At 39.9% G+C, this 20,857-nt stretch overlaps 1 protein-coding gene across 9 annotated transcripts in view; it reads right to left on the bottom strand.

Annotated features, from left to right (window-relative positions):
- ADCYAP1R1 (ADCYAP receptor type I) overlaps positions 1-20,857 on the bottom strand; it is a 149,797-nt gene that overhangs the window by 8,614 nt on the left and 120,326 nt on the right. For 3 of the 9 annotated variants that reach the window (XM_032683656.1, XM_032683639.1, XM_032683648.1), the window contains 4 exons: positions 12,302-12,355; positions 9,394-9,477; positions 3,337-3,466; positions 3,011-3,052 (listed from right to left, as the gene is read on the bottom strand). In XM_032683656.1, the coding sequence (XP_032539547.1) occupies positions 3,011-3,052; positions 3,337-3,466; positions 9,394-9,477; positions 12,302-12,355 (310 nt within the window). The remainder of the gene's footprint in view (positions 1-3,010; positions 3,053-3,336; positions 3,467-9,393; positions 9,478-12,301; positions 12,356-20,857) is intronic. The other 6 variants (XM_032683675.1, XM_032683693.1, XM_032683665.1 and 3 more) reach the window with 3 other exon arrangements.

The raw sequence follows: 20,857 nt of genomic DNA, 5'->3' as shown, positions 1-20,857 counted from the left end.
ATGCTGATAAATTATCAAGATTAGCAAAATCCCCACAATTCCACAGAGCTATTTTTAGGGCTGTTGTTAAACTCCTCACTTCAGCAAAATCTGAAGTGGTTTCTCCACGGCTGAAAGAGGTCTGGGCATGTAGTGGGAATTACAGCCCAGGTTCTGTGTCTCTGGCTTCAGATAATTTAGGATCAGCCCAGAGGTGACCAGAACAAAGACCTGTTCAACACTAACTCCAACATGAAGGAAAAAAATACCCTGTTTTCATCAAAGACACAAAAAGGAGCCAAAGAAACCAGCAAACAAAAGGTACTGGACAGTAGGGAAACAACCTGTCCATGTGGGCAGCCTGTCTTGTGCCTGCCATTCATGGATGGATGTCCATGGAAAACTTTACCTCCTGCTTTCAGATACCCTCAAAGCACACACCAGCTCTGGGATTAACAGACATCTGTGACACCCTCCTTTTCTTGAGAGTATTTTATGGGCACCCACAGTAAACCACCAGGAGCAAAACAATCCATGGTTAGAAGTTCAGTTAGGGAACAAGCAAATAATTCCATAGCTTTTGTACTTTTTGTTCATCACCAACTTCCTGGTAATCCTGCTGGGTGAGCATGTGAGTATATATAGGTAAGATTTAATATAAGAAAAATCATATGAGCTTAGACCAATATTTACTTGGTCTGTTGCTCACTCCTGACAGGAGCCTGTAGCACATTTCTGAATGAAATAATGCAAGAACAAGGAAATATGTAGAGAGATTTTTCCCAATATATTTTTCCAGTCTTCAATGAGCTGCTGTGACAGAGATGCTCTTCTTGGCTTTAACAGTCACTACTAGATTTTCCTGGACTAAAAGAAGTGTCAAAATGGATCATCATAAACCAAAATGCTGAACAAGTGCTTTAACTGTATGGGCAAAAACTATAGGGAGGAAAAATCCAGCAGGAAAACTTGCATTCTCCTTCTAGTACCTCTAAATTCCTATTTTGGTTAATGTAAAAATTATAGATTAGGTGGAGTATGGACTTACATTACCCCTATAAAATAGAAAATAGTGTTTTCAACTTGAACAGAGTAATTAATATACCAAAGGTGAACTCTTTCTTGTCCTAAGAAATTTTGTGAGACACAAGACACTTTTTAATTACCATTCTCTAATGTCTTGAGAGGTACAATGGTTTTAATCAATCTGGTTGTGTTGGTTTGGCCAACAACAACCCTCCTACTCCTTCCAAGGGGTTCCAGGAAATCTGACAGACTGTGCTTGTTATCTTGGAAGGTGTTTATCTCCAGGCTGGTTTTAGAAAGGACCTTTTGGCTGTTCTTTTAGCACTCAGGGAAGGTAACGGATGCAGCAACACTTGTAGGTGGGAGATTCAGATATCCAGCAACACCAGGTGGTGAAGTCTGAGTACAACCATTAATTCTAACAAGACATGATCCATCTCTCCCCCTCTGAGCTACTTGGGACTGACTGAGCTATGAATAATGCTTTCACAGCCCTGTGGGGCCTTTCAAAGTCACCCTGACTAAGCAAAGGTGACCTATGAGTTTGTTTGATGATCTTGGAGGTTGTTATCTGAAAAGGAATCGCTTGGATCAAGGAGTTTGAGACCTTTTGTGCTAGAAATGAGCTGTTGCAGGCTACAGATGAGCAAGAACAGAACACCTACTGCACTCAGACTCCTTGGAAAGAAGAAAAGAAGGTGATTCTAGGGATTTTAGAGACAGGCTGCTGTTGGACTGCACAAGAAATGTGTGTCAGTGGTGAAGAAAATGGATGAACTCCAGATATCCCTCTTAAGGTGGCCTTGAGGAGGGAACCTTTTTCTGTTAATTGAGAAAATAATAATCTCAGGTGTTCAGTTGGATAGACAAAGGCAGAGGAATCTCAATCTGCAGATCAGAACAGGTGAATCAGAAAAAAAAAAAAAACTAGTGTGGGAAGTTGACACCAGCAGCAGCAGCACCTGCCATGTGCTGAGAGGAGTGTGAGGCTTGCAAGGTACCTGGGGAGGGTCTGAGGGGGTTTCTGGCACAGCTTGGGCTCTGTGTGTGTAGGGACCAGCTGGAAGGGGGCAGGTCTCAGAAAAGAAGCTGACAACACTTGGGTGGTGCCAGCAAGAGAGGCCAAGGACTCGTGAAAGCTTGGAATTCAGCAAAGGGTTTGATGCTGTTTCCCCCAGCCTTCTCCTGGGCAAGCTGGCAAGATGTGGAGTGGGTGAGTGTCCTGCAAGATGGGAAGGAGGGCACACTCAGAGGGTGGTGGACAAGGTTTTTTACTCAGGCTGGCACCCTATCACTAGTGGGGTCCTCCAGGGCCTGGTACTGGACCCCACACTGTTCAACATAGAACCGTGGTATGGTTTGGGTTGAAAGGGACCTTAAAGATCAACCAATTCCACCCCCTGCCATGGGCAGGGACACCTTCCACTAGCCCAGGTTGCTCATCTGACCTGGATGTGAGCACTTCCAGGGATGGGGCAGCCACAGCTTCTCTGGGCGACCTGTGCCAGTGCTTCAATATCTTCATAAGAGTCTCAACAGTGGGGTTGAAAGCACCTTCACCAGTTTGCCTGGTGACACCGAACTGGGTGTTGAGCTGGACATGTCAGAAGGAAGAGTCACTTTATGGAGAGAACTGAACAGGCTGGAAGAGTGGGCTGGCAAAAACAGTGCCAAGTTTAACGAAACAAGTGCCAAATTCCACAAAACCAGTGCCAAATTCTGAACCTGGGGTGACATTTCCAAGGAGAGCACTACAGCCCTAGCCCAGTTAGGGAGTGTTATTCTGGGTCATCATCTCTGGCATGACCAAAATTCTGGTTTAATAAAGACATCACACATCCTCTCTTTTTTTTTTTTTTTTTGCTGAGAATTGTGAGATTCAGCCTAAGGTATCAGGGAGAATGGCAGGTGATGAGTTAGAGGGAAGGTTTAGGACAGCAGTTACTCCCCCAAGGAAATGAAATGAGGAAGATGGGTGAGGGATGTTAAATATTGAAAGTCTTACCTCCCCATTCAAGAAACAGTAGAGAACAGCAACAACAAAACCCTAGAAGAGTGGGAGAGAAAAAAATAATGCAATTTATGCAAAAAAAAAAAAATGTAATGTATGAAAAAAGTTAATGTAATGTAATTTAAATCCTGAAGGAATAACACAAAATACCAGGGGTTAAAACAGGCAACCAACCAATCAAACCCAAAATCCTAGTACACAAAACATCCACATGAGCAAACAAAGACACACTCTGAGAACTGTGCATGCAAAGTATCTAAAAAAACCCAAAAAACATAGAGATTTCATTCTAACAAAACCAGAATTCAGTGAATAATCACCTGGAAGGATCCCAGTCCCAATTCAAACACCAGTCTCTCCCTCTTACTGACGTTTTCAGGCGAAAAAGCGAACACTGTGTAGTGAATTCCGAACAGGGGGATGAGCAGCAGCGTGGAGCGAGCCAGCCTCCTGTGACAACAGAGGGAGAGAACTTTAATGCAGCCTTGCAATAATCACCTTGTGCTTTAATTAAAGAAGAAAGCAGAAAACGTTTTGCTGACTGACTTCTGGGAAAATACGTACACTGCGTAATTATACAAACAAATACACGACATTCCTGTTTGTTCCCAACGAGTGATTTCACACACACTGCAGTTTGCTCCAACTTCTTTCACGCTGCTACAATAATAGCACATTAATAATGATTAATGCTCTATTCTCTTATTTTAATTTTCATTATTATAAGCAGGAATTTCTTCCTATTGTGCCCAAAAACGAAGAGGGGAATCTTGCTAAAGGATTCAGACTGCTACCGTAGCACAATTATAAACCTTAATCCCAATGGAGTGTTTGAAACCACTTTTTTTTTTCCTATATTTTGTCTGTGTGTGTGTGTGTGAATTTTTTTCTGCATAGCAAAAGAATTCCAAAACAACCATACAAGTAAAGCCAAAAAAACCAACAGCCACACAAATAAAGCTAAAAATCCTGTATGTTCTTGTTCTTATATTCATGATTATTACTCAAGGTCTTCATTTTGGTCTCATTTATACTGTTGGAAAGCTAAGTGCAATTCTGCTGTTTAACTAATTTCCACTGCTTCAGGATAAAGAGGTTTCAGAGGGAAATTAGGCTCAGTACATAAAAAATAAAAGGGCTGGAAATAGCTGTATGTAAGCATTTAACTGGTGAAATTCCCCAAAAACAGGGGGCCAGCCAAGACTTGTGCATGTTTTGGTCAGTGCCATTTGCTGATTGAGCAGCAAAAAAAAAGATCAAAGAGAAAGTAAATGATGATTCAAAAATAAGGAAATGTGTGTTGTTTTTTTTAAACAAAGTGACCTAAAGTAACCTCCAGGACATTTTCAAAGGGGAAGAATATCATTGATGACACTCAAGTAAGTTAAGAAGGTAGATGAAGGACAAAGGAAGGCAAAAAGCTGTGAAGATTTTTCTAAGAGCTGCACACTTTTTAAAATTCAAATGTTCACTCTGCTTTTATCTGTAGGGACACACTGGAATTTGCTAATTCAAGCTCAGTGATAACCCAAAATGATGTGTTGGACTTACTGAAAATGAAAACTTAATTAATACATCTCCAAGAACTCTGAACATACGATATTGTCCCCAACACCTGTAAATGGGACATCAGTGCATTGCTGATGTCTGTCAGTGGGACTTTGGGCACTAACAGGGATAAATACATCCCAACTCCTGCCTTGAGACTGCACTGAACACACCTGAGTCATGAGTCTGATGGACACCAAACCTCAAGGCTTGGTGAAAGACCCCAAAAACCAGAGAACACAGTTCTTGTGAGTTATCAAGTTAGACACTGGCCAAAAGTTTTTTTAAAAAAGATAAGAATGGTCTTGGAATAGGTTGATGATCATACAGAGTGTTCAGCTTTGGTGATCTCTAGAAAAATTTATCTATACAGGAGTGAAACAGTGTAATGGACTAAAAGAGCTTTTGGTCTTTTTTCTCTATGGACCTGTACTACGGTTCATGAAAATGAAAAGAAACACTGAGGAGAAGTGTAGAGAACAATGTTATCCCTATAAACCAAAAAGGATGTAAAGAACGTGCCTTAAACTAATCGTGGAATTAAAAGAAAATCAAATTAAAGGTAGTAAACTTGACAAAGAAGCATCATCTCTCAAAATCTGTTATCCTTTATATTCAGAATTAATGCCAACAATAACAAAAGCATAAATGTTGTTTTGATCTAAAAGTCAGAATAGAATTGTCTATTAATATGTTCTACCTCACTGCACTCATGGGAGATTAATTTTGGGAAAGATGTAGAGGAAGTCTTTTTCTATTGTCAGTTTTGTGGCATTAATTAGACCTGATTAATCATACAATTAGTTTGTAGGATCTTGAAGTATAATGCCATAATCAAATTATTTCAAATGCTGTCTTCAGTACTGTCATGAAAGTCATGAAGAAAATACATTAAAGGTAAGAAGTAACACATTCTGGAGTTTATAGATTATTAAGATTATTAAGATGAATGAAGAGGAAAAGCAGATTTCAATAATGGGAAAAAAATTGAGAGATACTGATGACTGTAAAGATGATGATGAATTGATTTTTTTTTTTCAAGATTAGGAAGAAAAAAGATGAAGTAATTTCTGTGAAACATATAAGTTTATGGGGAATGAAAATGTTAAAGGAAACAGTGGAATTCTCAGCAGTGTAACAGCCAAAGATAGTCATCCTCTTTTCTTTCCATATTTTTTCAGAGAGGCAAGAAGCTTGTGGGATGGATCTGAAAGTTCTGAGGACAATAATCACTCAGTTAGGATTAAACTGTTTAGAAGACAATGTTCTCCAGAAGGTCTAGTGAAAGCCTTATTTACATTCCATCAGGTAGAGAAAAGTCTTAAAGCTATTTAAAAAAAAAAACAAGCAAGTTGCATTTCAGTTTTTGTTGAGCCTGACATTCTATTTTTCAGCTGTTATTGTGCTTAAAATCAGTTTTAACACAGGGTTTTCTCCTATAGTTTGGCTCTGAATGTGCCCTTTCCATAAAGTGTTGGTACAAACACATGCAGATATTGGTGTCCTCTGTTTTTCCTCACTCCTCTATTGAATTATGAAAAAATCTCTTGATACTAATAGGAAAAGAAAGTAGAAAGACTTTCTAACTTTGACCAGTATTTGAAGGAACCATGTTTTTAGTTTTCCATTGTGCATCCACACTTACTGAAAGCACTAATATGTCTATGGATATTACAAAAGACAAAACTGGGCATGAATTTGAAATTAAAATACAGATCACATTGTGTTGCTGAGTAGAATTTCCAGTTATTTCTACTGAATATTTCAGTGTGTTTCTATTCCACATTTTAAAACACGTTTCTAGAAGACTAATTAATGCTCTGATTGAACATAATAATTGCACATCAGATTAAAAAAAGAATATTTTGATCAACTGTGCAATAAGGAACAAGGACCAATGGTCTAAATGAGTTCTTCCACCTCTGGTGAAAGGAATGTAATGAAAATATTTCTCCAGACTCAGAAGCTGCAGATACAAGGGCAAGAACTGCTGAGCTGGATGTGTGATGGTGCCATTTGAAATGAATGGAGAACATCAAAAACCTGTGTCCTCTAGATCAGGGGACCTGAGGCTCCAGGAGGAATTGAGTAAGGAAATTTGGGATTATCATTCTATTTTCTGTCAGAAAGGTGAAGATGGCAGTTTAGAGGTTACTCTCCCATCAGTTCCAGGTATCTCCACTGCACTGAGGATGTGTCTTGTGCCACGTCTGCAGCTGCTTCTGTTGGACCCACTGCAAAGTTGTGTAGCTCAAAAAAGCCACTGCAACCTACAAAAGGTCTGAGATGACACTGGGTGCTCTTAAACTGAGAGTAACTTTTACTCTGGTAAAGAGTTTGTTGCCCTGATCTCAGAAATTCTCACCACTCAACTTCTTTGAGGCAAAAGATCACAGACTGCGCAAAGAAGCAAAAGATCTCCAAACCACAGAATCTGAAGAAAGATTATGTAGTTGTTTTGCTACTTAGTCCTGCCTGTTTTAAGTCAGAGAGCTGTTCAGTTTAAAAGCTGAGTCTTAAGTGAAATACTTGGATCAAATATAAACTTTTGGGATGAAGATGTCAAGGTCTGTAGTCATGTAAAGCAACATTCATCTCACCAAGGTTGGGACATACATAAATGTAGGTTTTGATCATGAAATTATTAAAATAATGTCTCTAAATTCAATGTGGAGAAAAATGCACTTTTAAGGCCTAGTTCTTGCCTGCTATAGGTGTCTCTTTAAGAAGAGACTCCTGTTGTAAACCACATGGGTATGTACTGAATGCATCTATTTATGTATATATTGACCAGCTTCATGCTATGAGACATCTGCAATGATGACATCTAATTTCAGTTAAATTAAATCCACATTTACATTCCTTTCATTGCCTGTGAAGAGTAAGAAGCACTTACACACAAGGACAAATCACCTGCCCCTAAGGAAGTTCTTATCACATCCTAAATCTACCCACTGGCCACAAAGGGAGTCTGGACTGAGTTTGCCACATAAATTGCTACCCTGTACACTTGTGAAGTTCAGATTAGAGGAATCCAATTTTTCTGGCCAAATGTGCACATCCATCATCTCAGTGGTGAGTATGTGCAAAGAAATAATCATGACAATATTTCAGATAGAAGGATAAAGAGCAAACCATGAAGATACATGCTGGCACTAGTGAGGAAATGCTTGATATAGCTCATGTTTAATAAACTGAAGTATCTGTTTTATCACAAAGATGGTAATCATAGTTAACATGACTTCCAGGAATCTGAATAATCTCCCTGACAGATACATGCCTTTTCCAAAATCAGGTCTGTAGGATCACTTCCAAAATAGCTGAGATAATACCTAAACACAGCAAGTGATTAGAGCTTTTCAATTTTCCCATGCACAAACCACATCTTCAGACCAAGGGCTTGAAAAACAGGGAAGCTTACTGAGACTTCCATGTTTTAACACCAAAAAATTAGGTTTAAATACCTCCTGTTTAGGCTGAACTCTCCTTGCTATTGACCAGGGAGAGGATTTCACCTCAGATAGTTGTCACTGTCCCATCTTTCTAAAACACTGCATTTAATATGACATTTGTTTCTCTGCAAAGGCTCAACATGAAGTCTGTGCTGCATCAGGGTGTCAGTTGAGCAGTGAACTTAAATCTCCTCCTAAATGTAGGTCCTAGTTTTACCTAACTGCTCTTAGTCTTCATCTTCTCGAAGTGTAGAAGATAAATGTGCTAACTGTTCTTTTATTCTCTGTTTTTATTATTTGCACAGTGTCAGCCTTTTGATCGAATGTTTTGAGCATCTGTTTCTTAAGTATCTTGAGGAGATGTAAAATCACTGAGAAAATTCACTTTCTTGGGTTTTTTTCCTAGCTAAAAAGGCATAACTAGATATGTAGTTAAGTTACAAAACAACCCCTTTTCCTTTAATGTGTAAAAAATAATTACTAAGGATTCCACAGCAAAACCCTGGAGTGTTGGGTCTGCGTGTCAGGACATCTCTGAGAGTGCTGATTTGAAAAACTGCTGTGAAATTCAGGATCCAGATCATCAGAAAACACACTGTACAACAGACTTCTGAAAGATATTCCTCACCTAAACAAAATGAGATGACAATCTTGGAGGTCTTTTCCACACTTAATAATTCTATGTATCCCTGACAACCTGTGGGCTTCTTGTATGAAACAAAGGGTGAGGTGGACTGTGGAAAAGTGATTAACCCACACTCTCTAGGCTGAATGGCATTTACTCACTCTTCTGGATGCCTCACTCTCAACAGATAAGTGTTTGACAATGACTTCAACTTGAAGATCTTGGAGGTCTTTTCCAACCTTATTGATTCTGTGATTCTGATTTCTGACTAGACACAAACTATTTTGATATTGGGTTAATCTTAACCCTTCCTTACCCCAGGTGTTTACTAATATAATTCACTGAGTTTTATACCCATGTATAAAAGATGTTTTATACCCACTGAGAGTCTGACTGACTCAATCTTGCCTTGTCCTTGTTTTTCTAGCAAACTTTCAGGTGAAACATTTCCTCTCAGTGTGAATGTGCTCCCCTCTCTTCTGTATAATAAAGAGCAGCTATTTATTAACCCCAAACCATAAATAGCATCAGCCAAAAAAAAAAAAAAAAAAAATTAAAAAAATAACCTTAAAATCCTCGACTGTGGTGCATCAGCAAAAGCACAGAACAAGAACAAAAAAAAAATTCTCCATGCAACAAGAACTCAATGAATGCTTGCTCTCCACTTGCTACCCCTCTGCTCTTATCCATTCATTTAATTGCAACATGCTCATACATAAACACAGTAATGTCACAGGAGTGTGAACACTTACAGGGTAATGGTTGATAGTTCTGACATCTTGCAAGAGTGCTGGTTAGCCCTCTTAGGCTTACAGTAGCATTTCTGAACGCAGCTGCTAAATATGACAAGATTAGCAATTTTTTTTTTTTTTCAGCATCTCGTGAACAGGCCAAGGTAGGTCACTCACAACACATTTCATGAGACACGTCACAAAGATGGAAAGCAGACACCACAGAACGGAGCTACGGCACAAACCAGCTGCTGGACTGAAGCAAAAAATGTAAATTAAAAATATAAATTAAAAATGCACTGGCTTTTGCTGGCGATTCAATGTGTTGGTTCACGGACAAGCCAAGAATTGAACGACCTGAAGGCAGCGTTAGGCACCCAAAATATACACGACCTTTGCAGCCTGGGGGTTGTACAGAGGGTCACAGAACAATATATTCGATGGAAGTCGACTGCATGCTTGTGGAGAACAGTCAGGTAGGAACATAAACTTGTAGGGTGGTGGTCAGCCTAAGGTGAAGTTGGATCAGATGTTCCTCACTTTCGTGTGTGAGCACCCAGGGTGTGTGGATCCCTTCTTTGCAGCAAAGGGTACTGGTAAAGACACCAAAGCACTTTCTAACCCATCTTCCTTGATGGTGGGGAGGGAGTTCAGTGTGGAAACTGCAGGTCTGGTGAGCCATTTGGATGTACCACCTATTTTTTGTCACACACACTAAGACAGTGTGGCCACAAAAGCAGCAGGTCCATAAACTGTGTAACCAGAACCGTGATCTCTACGTGTTGTACCCCCGAAAGAGCTGCTGTGGGGAACGGGATGGTCATTTGCAACCAGCCAGAGAGGGGCTAACTTAAATCAGCCCCCAAGAAGGGTAATCTGAAACATGGGAAGGCATTTGGAGGGATCTTGTAAGAAAGTTTATGACTGACACAATGGGCTGAAAAACATGAAAATTGAAAATAGTGGTTTCTCGTCGACTCTAAAGGGGAGATTTTTGGTCTTGCTTTCAACATGTGGTTGTTTTGGTGGGATTCACCTCAGGGAAGATTAGATGTTTACAGTGTAAATATCTGAGTAAACTGGAAATCTTTGTCCTTTGAGAATCATCAGAGAGAATAAGTAGTTGAGAGAGAAATACAGTTATTGGCCAGGGTATATCCGAACTATTTTAGATGTCCACTTTAGGATGGGATGAACAGCACACCAAACACCTTGACTAATCTCCAGCAAATATAAAGGACAATATGATGAATTTTAAAGCAATTGCCTTCAAGGCAAACATCTAATTTTGTTCCAACAAACCAAACTCTGTCTCTCTTGCTCTGCTAAAAGGCACAGTCTAAGATTTGTGGTCATCTAAGCATAGATGGAAGATGGAGCTTGTAAGCTGAACAGTAAAACAGAATAAATTGAAAACATACTCAATTTCTCCCCACTTTTAACTCCTCTAAGTCAATCCTTGTTACTAGAGGGTTTTTTTTTCTTTTCAGGTAATCAAAGCCTGAAAACTGTGTTTTTCTTAAATATTATTGTATAAAAGCTGGAAATAATACAGTATTTGTGGTATGCACACATCCAGCAAATAGGAATAGTAATCGTGTTTCAACTTGCAAAATGAATTCAGTTCTTGGATGATGCTCAGGAAGTAAATATGAAAATAGCTGTTCCTTTTACAGCATCACTTCCGTGATAAATTTCTGAACTAACTCTGTTTTTCACAGAGTTAAGCTGGGGATTAATTGTCAGTAAAAACTGATCAAAATCAAGGAGGGAAATTTTAGAGTTAATTCAATTGTACTACGACTGAGACTTTCAGAAGTGATTATGGATTTTAAGTGTCTCACTTATTTTTATCTGAACAATTATTTGATTGTTCTGAAACATATTTTCTCAGACCAATTTTTACCACAAGAGGGCTGCTCAGCCTTTGTTGAGAAGGAGCACTTGTGAAGGCATTTCCAGGCACAGAACCTGAAAACGAAGCATCTAAAAACCAGTCATGATTTTAAAAACTCTTAATCATGGGGTGTTGTAGGGATTTGTGCTCTTCAGTTATATACTTAATGTTGCCATGGAAATCTGGAAAAAAATCCTCCCCCCCCATGTTTACTGCTTGTACCCTGTTTTATTTGACAGGGATTGATTTTTTAAATAATTTTTTCTAGTGAACAGACCAACATGACAGGACTCTGTATTTGCTAAAATTATCAAATAGGACAGACTTAGTTTTGAAAGTAATATCTAAGAATTAAGTGCTGCTTCCCACCTGAGGAGGGGGTATTTCCACATGGGCTTTTGATGAAAAACTGTGAGCACTTCTTAGGAGAGTTAATATATTTTTTTATCTCCATCCTTTCTAATTTAGGTATAATCATCTCTCTGATTTTAGATATTGTAAAGTGTCCCAAAATCTTTGGAGTACAGATTTTGTAGAAGTTTTATTTTCTTCCTTCCTTTATAAATAATCTTTATTTATTTATTATCAAAATAGAGACATTGGTGGAAGGAGAGGGAGAAAGAGAGAAGAAACAGAGGAGGCAGGAACCAGAAAGGAATGTGAAGGAGGAAAAATCAGACAAATAAGAGAAAATTAATAGAAAACGAGATTATGGATATCAAAACACTGCATGAATCGGGGCAGGATCCTCAGACCTCTGTGGGCACACACAGAACGGATTCGGTCACATCTAACTCTACGTGTTTGGAGACAAACTTAAACTGAGCTATCACCTTGGAGTCACTCAGTCATGGAAAGAACAGGGACTTCCAGGCTGAGCTGACCCGTGTGACAGAGGCCTCTAAGACACACGGGGTGCAGTGTCTGACGGGGGTGCCCCGAGGCTCCCAGTTTAACCATAAGACGACGACTGGACTGCTCAGATTAAATACGAGACTTGAGACAGCTAAAGGCAAACAAGCTGAGTCTCACCGCACGTGTCCTGGGCATGGACTGCAGCTGCATCTGGGAGGAAGAGGGAGGGTGCTAGGGTGGAAGGGGAAAGAAAAAGTTAAACATTCCCAGGATTCAATGAGTGATGTACGATGTGGCTGAAGGCCACCTTATCAGACTCGAACACCTTGACGGCCGGCACGTTAATGCAAATGAGAGACTACACAAACTGGAGGCAAAAATAGTTGCAATTCGGTTCTAAAGGCTTTGTGAGTTTCTCAGAGGGACTTAAGGGAAGTAAAATGAACATGCTGACCCAGGGGAATGAAGTTATGCTGCATTATCCATGATGGAAATGGTCAGGGTTCTGAAGTTAGGTCTCTACCGACACGCAGGGAATGACAGAATTTGTGGCTTGTCTCTGAATATGCTGATAGGGAATCCTTTGGGAAACACAGTAAAGGTAGAATTTGAGTCATGCAAATAAAAACTGTGCCTCGTTAAGGATCTTTGTGCACCCCTGCTTGGGTCATTCTGTGTAACCTCACTATGAACAGGGTTGGCCACTATATAGTAGGAGGAGAAGGAATGTAGAAACAAATCAATGAAATAAAGTATTGAAAATACAGTAAAAAGTTAGCCAAAGGGAGAGTAGAAAGATTGTATGGGAGAGAGAGGAGAAAATTGAAAATTGGACCTATATAATCTATAGTTTATCCCACATACCTACTGTTACCCTGAGCTGACACTGCTATAGGTCAAGGGACTCCTCCTTGCTCCTCAGTAGCTGAGGAATTCCTGAAGGTGGACTTCTTTCCTGGCCAATACACCAACTACATTCACAAACCCTCTGGACTTACAGATCGGATGTAAAGAGTTTGGAAAACTGGACTTGTTCTGTGAGCAGGAAACAGACTGTACAATTCTGCAGTGGCTGCAGGTTTGACCCACCACGTGCAGGTCGAGTCATTGATCCCCCTCATCCACACCCAGAATAAGTTTCTTAGCAAAATTGTCATTTAGTTCCATCTCACCTAATTTTTGGAGTTAACAGTATAGCTGGGTGCTTTTCACCTTGTTACCCCACACCAGCTTTGCAGTAAGTGGTGTGAAACAGATCATAAATTGAGATTTACCTGACCTCTTTTAAACATCTTTTTTAAAAATTAAATAAGTTGTACTAAGGGTTTAATTCTTTGGACTGAGTAGATCTCTACTGACTACGGAATGAGCCCAGCACCATTATCTTATTAAACCAGGATCCTGTGCTGTGTGGATACTGTGCTACCTTGCTAAAAATACAACCACTGTTGTGCTCTTCATGAAAAAAAAAGAAAAAAAGGAAACTGTTTGTCTAGTATTTAATTGAAAGGAAATCCAAAATTCTCAGCCTTGTTACCTAGAGCTCTACTTTTCACTGCTAACACCACCAAACTTAGAGACTGAAGCTGAATTTCTGCTTGCAGAATAATGCTCTGGCTGAAAATGAATGTTTAACCAATATGAACTTGGACAAGAACATTTTGTCCAAAAAAATCTGACCTTTGAGCAGATCTGAGGCTTGAAAATGAAACAAAACGGTCAAAGAGAGTCGAAAATCATGTCTACCCTGTTCATTCTTGGCTTTGCTAACTTCTACAGGGTGGACATTAAAGGATGGAGAAAGCCATTGCTACACCCAGAGATCAATTAAAGAAGAGATAAAGTTTAATATTTGCCTTTGCTCTAGAGAATAAAGCTGGAAGTGGAGAGCAGAATATTTCCATGAAACCAGTCTTTAAATGAACTGTAACTTCAAAGTTACATGCCCTGATCCTTCCTCTGCAGTAACTCTGGAGGTCCTGTTTTACCAGGCTGGGTTATTCCCGTTCCACAGATACGTCTCATGCACTGTGGAATAATCCTGCTGGAAGTGCAGCAACGAAAATGTGGTGCAGCAGACAATAGAATGCTTAATGAGAAAAATGTACCACAGGAAATGAGATTCTTAAGTGGTTTTGAATGTAGCTTTACTGTTTGGAATGAAGAATGTGCTCGTCCAAACACAGACATAAATATCTGAGGACGTGATTTAGCTCGTTGTCCTCAAAACAAAACGAACGAGCCAAACCCCCAGAGGATTTATTGTCACAGTCTGCCACAAGAAGTGGGTTTTCAGGCACTGAAGACAGGTTTTGGTCCTGTCAGCTCAGTACTGGTGTAACTACACTGAGTTTATATAATTTGCAGCTCTGAAGCTTCAGTTACACTGTTTTGACTCACCTGCCTTACATATCGCACGAGATTGCTGCAGGCGAGGATTCAAGTTATAAACCAGCTCTACAACCCTCTCTAATGAAAAAAAGAGAGCACTGCCTTTGTTGAAAAAGCCTGGGCTTGCAGACATTTAATCAGCTGAACAACTCCAGTGTTTTCTTTGGAAACATAAAGAGGAATTTCAGTTTGGAAATCTCTCAGTAATGATACAGGTGAGCAGCAAATGAGGTACGAAGGCTGTGATGTGAACCTTAGGCACAACTTTGGGTTGGTCCTGTCTTGAGGTGGTTTACATTTGATTCACTGAGACTCAATTCAATATTAAACCACTGTAAATTGGTGGCCTCTGAGGGTGTACTGGTACTCTCCAAGGAAGGAAGAGTTTGTTCCTGGAAAATTAACTGATTACTTTGCACCGCACAGTTCCTTTTACACACAGCATCAGTTACAAGAGCCTCACAAGAAGTTCATCTTTCCAGATCAAAAGACCATGTGCACTGGGACAGCACCATCTTTCTTGTCCCTTCCATACCTCAGGCTATGTCTTTGTATGGAGTACATCCTAATAACTCCTCAGATGTAGAACTAAACCCCCTGGACGTGAAACCTGCCAGTTGCTGAAGTGAGACACAATAAATCAGTGTCAAGGAGAAGCAGAGACACTGAGGGGAATGTAAACTCCTTTTCTTCTCATATGATAGAGGCAAAAATGTGAATGGCAGCAAAAACTAAATGGAAGACCACGGGTGCTGGTGTGCATCAAGCTTTGATGTAAATTGAAAGCACGTTCAAGATCAGAGATGTCAGAATTACTCCCCATTCCCTGCAGTCTCACAACAACTGATGCACGACCAGTTGCTTCAACTCCACCTTTATCTTTACACTAAGCAACTGATTCAAAGAATCAGAAGTGCAAACTGATTGAGGGAGAAAACAAATTTTCAGATCTGTCCCTTTCAGTCTAACAGTGACTTCGAAACAGCAGAATATGAGCAACGTGGGAGGGAAAGGGCAAACAGCCCGAATGGTCTAATTTGGATATTCCCAAGTTAATTTTCAGTTTGAATCTTTCGAAAATTTTTCTCAACTTCCAAAACCATTATCTTTCCCAGTAAGCAAGCCAGCTACTCTGCTGAAAGATGCTGCACCCACCTCCATGGGTAATTGGTAAAGATGCATGGCCTCAGGCACTGGATGTTCCCTATCCTGCTGATCACCATGACAACTGAAGCTTATCAATACAGATCAAAATTAGGTTATGTACTTTGACGAAGTGCAGTGACTTCAGAAACGTATTTGAGGTCTGTATCACATTTTCCTTACAAAAGCTGCCTTATTTCTGCTAATCAGCGAGCTCAAGTGCGTGGAAAAATTTATAATGTTACAGCAAATTTAGTTGAGTGCAGCCACTTTCCCGGTACAGTAAAAGAGGCTTTATATTGGGCACGTTGCTAAAGTATTCGTGGTCTTTTAAAAAGCAATGCTGGAACCATTTGAGATACATATATATATAGAATTTCAGACAGTACATGCGTAGGCAAAGACCTATATTTACACAGGCACCCAACAGACGTAAGCACTTCCATAGAAATCTCACTGGCTTCAGCCTCCAGTTGTTGGGAGTTCTGCTCCATACCAGTTATGGCAATCAAGCCATGATGGTTTAGTGCTGTCTTTGAAAGATGTTTGGATCTGAAATTTCCAGAGATATGACACTAACATTTCAATGGGAAGCCTAAAGACACTATTTAGCTCTTTTTTTTCGTGCCTAAATCTCTTTGGAAACAGGCTGTTAGGGCCAATGCAACCATGGATAGAAGTGGGAGCCCATCAAGCTTTACTGTGCCTTCTAAAAAAAATGGAAAAAAACCCCATTTTTGTAAAGAGAATTGCACTGTTGGATAAAACCTGGCTTTGTTCTCTCCCTCACTAACCTGCACAGCTCCTTGGTCTTTCCAGAGAAGGACCATCTTTTAGTGGCTTCTCTTTTAATGCAAAAATGCTATTTTCCGTTTCATGGCTTGCTCTTGTAACAGATGGGGGGAAAAAGTCTGCACTTTGCTTTTTTAGTACACAACCCATGGACAAGGAACTTTGCTCCCTAAGGGTGCCACAGATCATGGAGCCAAGCAGATATTTCAAGTCACCATTGGAGAATTCTTAAACGTGAAAGTTAGACAGAGATCAAAATATCAACCACAAAAATCAGCCTTGTATCCTTTCCTCTGTCTGTATATCCATTCCAGCCATAAAACTGCCCATAAAAATACCCTACAGCTGCTTGCAAAACAGTGTTTAAAGACAAAGTCATCCTATTTTTCAGTATTACTGCAGAACAGAAGACAAGAGGAGTCAGCCTGCACCACACAGACATCACCTGTGCAGGCCAAGGCACGTGGCCTTGCACTCTAAAATCCACTTTCTAAGGATTTCCAAACAACAGAAGCAGAACACTTTTCAACATTGCATTCACCACAGATGATCTTGTAACCAGGAGAAATAACTGTTGTGATCCACGATTTCAAAATCGGATCCTGTCAAGTGCTTGAGTATCGTTGGACATGGGTGGAATTTCTTCTATAAATACTGATTTGCTCTTCTGGAATATCCCTCTTGGCCCATGGAATAACAAAACCACTTTCAAGGTGGACATAGTTTTGGGTCTAATCTCATCATCAGTGTAGGAATGCAAAGGATGCATTCTGGATGAAAGGACAGTGTTTAGGTTAGGAAAGTAGATTTGACAATCAAAGGTTCATTGTCCTCTACCTGCCACAGGCACCTGGGGGATTTTGAGTATCCCCTCAGTTGTTCAAGGGCAATAACAGCTCCCAGGAACATTATAAACACACTAAATATTCTGTGCTGTTTGCTGTTACAGCAGTTGACAGCACAGCAAACCTATAGATAGATAATCAAAGCAGAATGGAGCTTTTGATTACTTTATCTGAAAATAAATAAATCCCTGTGTAATTATGTTCTTCCTAATTATGGTACATAGCCCACATGATTTTACATTCCTAATGAGTACACTCGATTTTTTTCCAAGCCCTACCTGAAAAGATTTGGCACAAATTAACACCTCCTTCCCCTCCAAAAAAAATTGCAAAACAGAAACCAAAAAAACCCCATCAAACCAACACCCAAAATAATAATTTGCCTTGGGCAATGTACAAGAAAAGTATAGTAGCTGTGAATGAGCTTTAAATAAATTCATCAAGAATTAATGTTGGTCAAGGCAGCAAATATCTACTCTTCTGGTATTTCTTAGAAATGAGAACTCCTTGATTATCATGCACTGATACCAAAGGACCATCATCTACATTTTCCATTGTATTGCCATGCAGTAGGAAGGGATTAACCCAGGGACACCATTTCCTTTTGTTGCTGGTTTGTTGGGCACTCCAGCACCCAACCGGCAGCGCCCGCGGTTCGGAGGTGGAAGTGCCGTGCTAAGGAATACACTGTTCATCCAACATCTGCCATTTCCTCGCCAAAAACGAGCCTTTTGGCAGGAAGACCCCGTGGATAATCATCAGCTCTGGCAGTCTGAGCACTTGAAGCAAGACAAAAGCAGTAGCAGAATGAACCACTGAGCGTCCAGTGGCTTTGGAGGTGAAGTGCAGAGGAGTGTTGTTTACCAAAACATCTGTGTCACGACATTGCTCGCCCTGCCCTGACCCTTTAGGTTGCACCAGAGGTAAAATCATACCTACCTATGATATATGCCATGATTCTCCTTTCTTTCCAGCAAGATGCTGAGTGGAGAAATGACGTAGACCTGAATTAGCTACATATTTGTGGGCTTTATTTTCTTTTCATTGAGCTTTCAACATGTGATACAAAATTTATGAAGAATCTGTTGAAGCAAAAGCAGAAAGAAGCTTCCCCCTCCCAAATTACACTATTCATGATAAGCTGGAAATAATAATAATAATAAAATAAAAAAGAGGATTTTTCAGTTACATGTGCTTGATCCTTGAAAATGAATGAATAAGCAAAGACTTGATGGGAATGTGTGGGTCTTTTTAATCTTAAGGGTTATTCCAGCATGCATCTGCTTCATGCACACCTACAAGATACTGTGGTGTGTTATGGTAGTGGTGCTGTTGGATGATTTTCTCTCTATAGTGAATATTTCAGCAATGCAACAATGCTGGTGAAAATAACAGCGTGGATTTTAAGCTTTTTGTGGGCATTTCTATAGAAATATGGCTTTTCTGTGGGGGAGTGAACATGCTCTCCCTGCAAATACTTGACCAAGACCAGGATGCCTGAAAGCAGATTCTGACATAGCAGGTTATACACTATTGGCTGGATTTTTCGTGGTGAAAAGAGTGAAGCCTTGTCAGATCAATTTATTATAAAATTCCAGAGAAGGAACTGATATATGATAAGTCCATGCAAATGATGTGGAGCCCTGTGTGCTGAGCCAGCTGCTGTAGGGTTGTGAATGTGTGCTTGCAGTCCCCAGAACTGTGACATCACATTGGATTCATGTGGTGCCCCTTGGCTTCCCAAATAATCTGCTGTTTCTTCAAAATATTTACAGACTGCAACTGGAGATGGTTGAGAATCAGGTGGTTCTCTCTGCTGGGAAGCATGTTAGGTAAAATCTAACTGGGTGGGGAACACAGGTACCAGTTCAAGACATGGACATTCATTCTGTAAGAAGCATGATGTGTCACAAGGGGGAACGGCTTTGAACAGAAAGGGAGTAGGTTTAGATTGGATATGAGGAAGAAGTTATTTATTGTGAGGGTGGGGAGACCCTGGCACAGGTTGCCCAGAGAAGCTGTGGCTGCCCCTGGATCCCTGGAAGTGTCCAAGGCCAGGTTGGATGGGACTGGGAGCAACCTGGGTTAGTGGAAGGTGTCCTGCCCATCACAGAGGGTGGAATGAGGTGAGCTTTACCATCTTTTCCAACTGAAACCATTCTATGATTCAATGATTATCTGCCCATAATCATGGCACATTTTTCTTGTTTATGATATTCGTTCACCAGATGGGGCAAGAAACCTGTCTGAACTATTTTAATCATTGTCTTAATTACTCTGGGAATACAATCAATGTCACTTTGTGCTTCCCCAGCACCTGAAGGTCTCAGAACTTCCAACTCAGACAAAAATCTATTACATTTGCATTACTGATCTTTCTTTGGCTGGATGCTTATTTGGCAGGACTGACACAAGATTAATTGAAATCAGACATGTTTTAAGAAAAAAAACATGCCTTTGGCAGTTCAGTCCTCACCCTAAAACATAACTAATGATTACGATGCCTATGAAAAGTTCTTGGGGAAAAAAACCCCAAACAATAATAAAATTATCATTAAAAAGGTGTCTTCTATATTTCGAATTCCTACCTCAGCTGCTTAGATATTTTGATGGATCTATCTCCCAGTATTTTCAGCCATAAGGAGGAGTTTCTATCTAAAACATCAGTGAGAAAAAAGATGGAGATATTGTTCCTCCAGTCACTTCTTGAGCCCTTCAGTCTGGAATGGGGTCAGCACATGCAGGCAACTCTGAGGGGGAACTAAAGGCATGAGAAAGGTAATGGATGACTGAACATACAAGTAGATAAAATGGAATTTTATCATGACTGAAATGCTTGTTAGGAATCAGATACAAATTTCCAAGTTTTTTTTCAGCTGTTGCATACAATGATCATCAGGTTATTTAGAGAGAAAGTCTGATTTTTTTATGGGATTAAAGCACTCATAACATGCTGCAAATGATGCAAATGATTGTTTGACTTTTTTTAAAGCAAGTCTTATATTCTCCATTGGCTACACTGTATTAATTAATCCTCAGTTCCTCAGTGCTCTTCTTCCATGATCACAGCTCCCAGGGAACTTCACTAGTGGGAGATTTTAATAATGAATATATTAATCTTTTAAATTTAAGCCCATTCTCAAGGCTTTTAAAGTCAAATACAGCTTTAAGTGCTTTGCAGAACCATGACCATCATGTTTATAAAGTGAAAACAGTGGTAGATTTTCCTAAATAAAATAATCATTAAAAGGGCCTGAACCTAAACATGTACCATACCTATAAGAAAAAAATAAATCTTACTCCCAGTCACAAGTTTTTGGGGTCTTACATTTTCTTTTTTGATGATGAAAGTCCCAGCTGGTTAAAGGGTTATTCCAATAAATCACATTAGAATAAATCTCAATCCCTGCTGCAGGTACCGTGTGATATTTCCTTCAGAAACAGGTTGAAAATCCTTCCTCAACCTCATCCTTCCTCAGCTACTGAAGGGAAAGCATTTAAGTGTGTTGTGGAATAAAGATCTGGATGGAGAGTTTGCTCTGATGGATTGATGTTGTAATAG

This window comes from Chiroxiphia lanceolata, chromosome 1 (assembly GCF_009829145.1).
Source record: "Chiroxiphia lanceolata isolate bChiLan1 chromosome 1, bChiLan1.pri, whole genome shotgun sequence".
Lineage (NCBI taxonomy): Eukaryota > Metazoa > Chordata > Aves > Passeriformes > Pipridae > Chiroxiphia > Chiroxiphia lanceolata.
The sequence above is the reverse complement of the archived record's forward strand: the minus strand, read 5'-3'. Positions and strand labels throughout refer to the sequence as shown.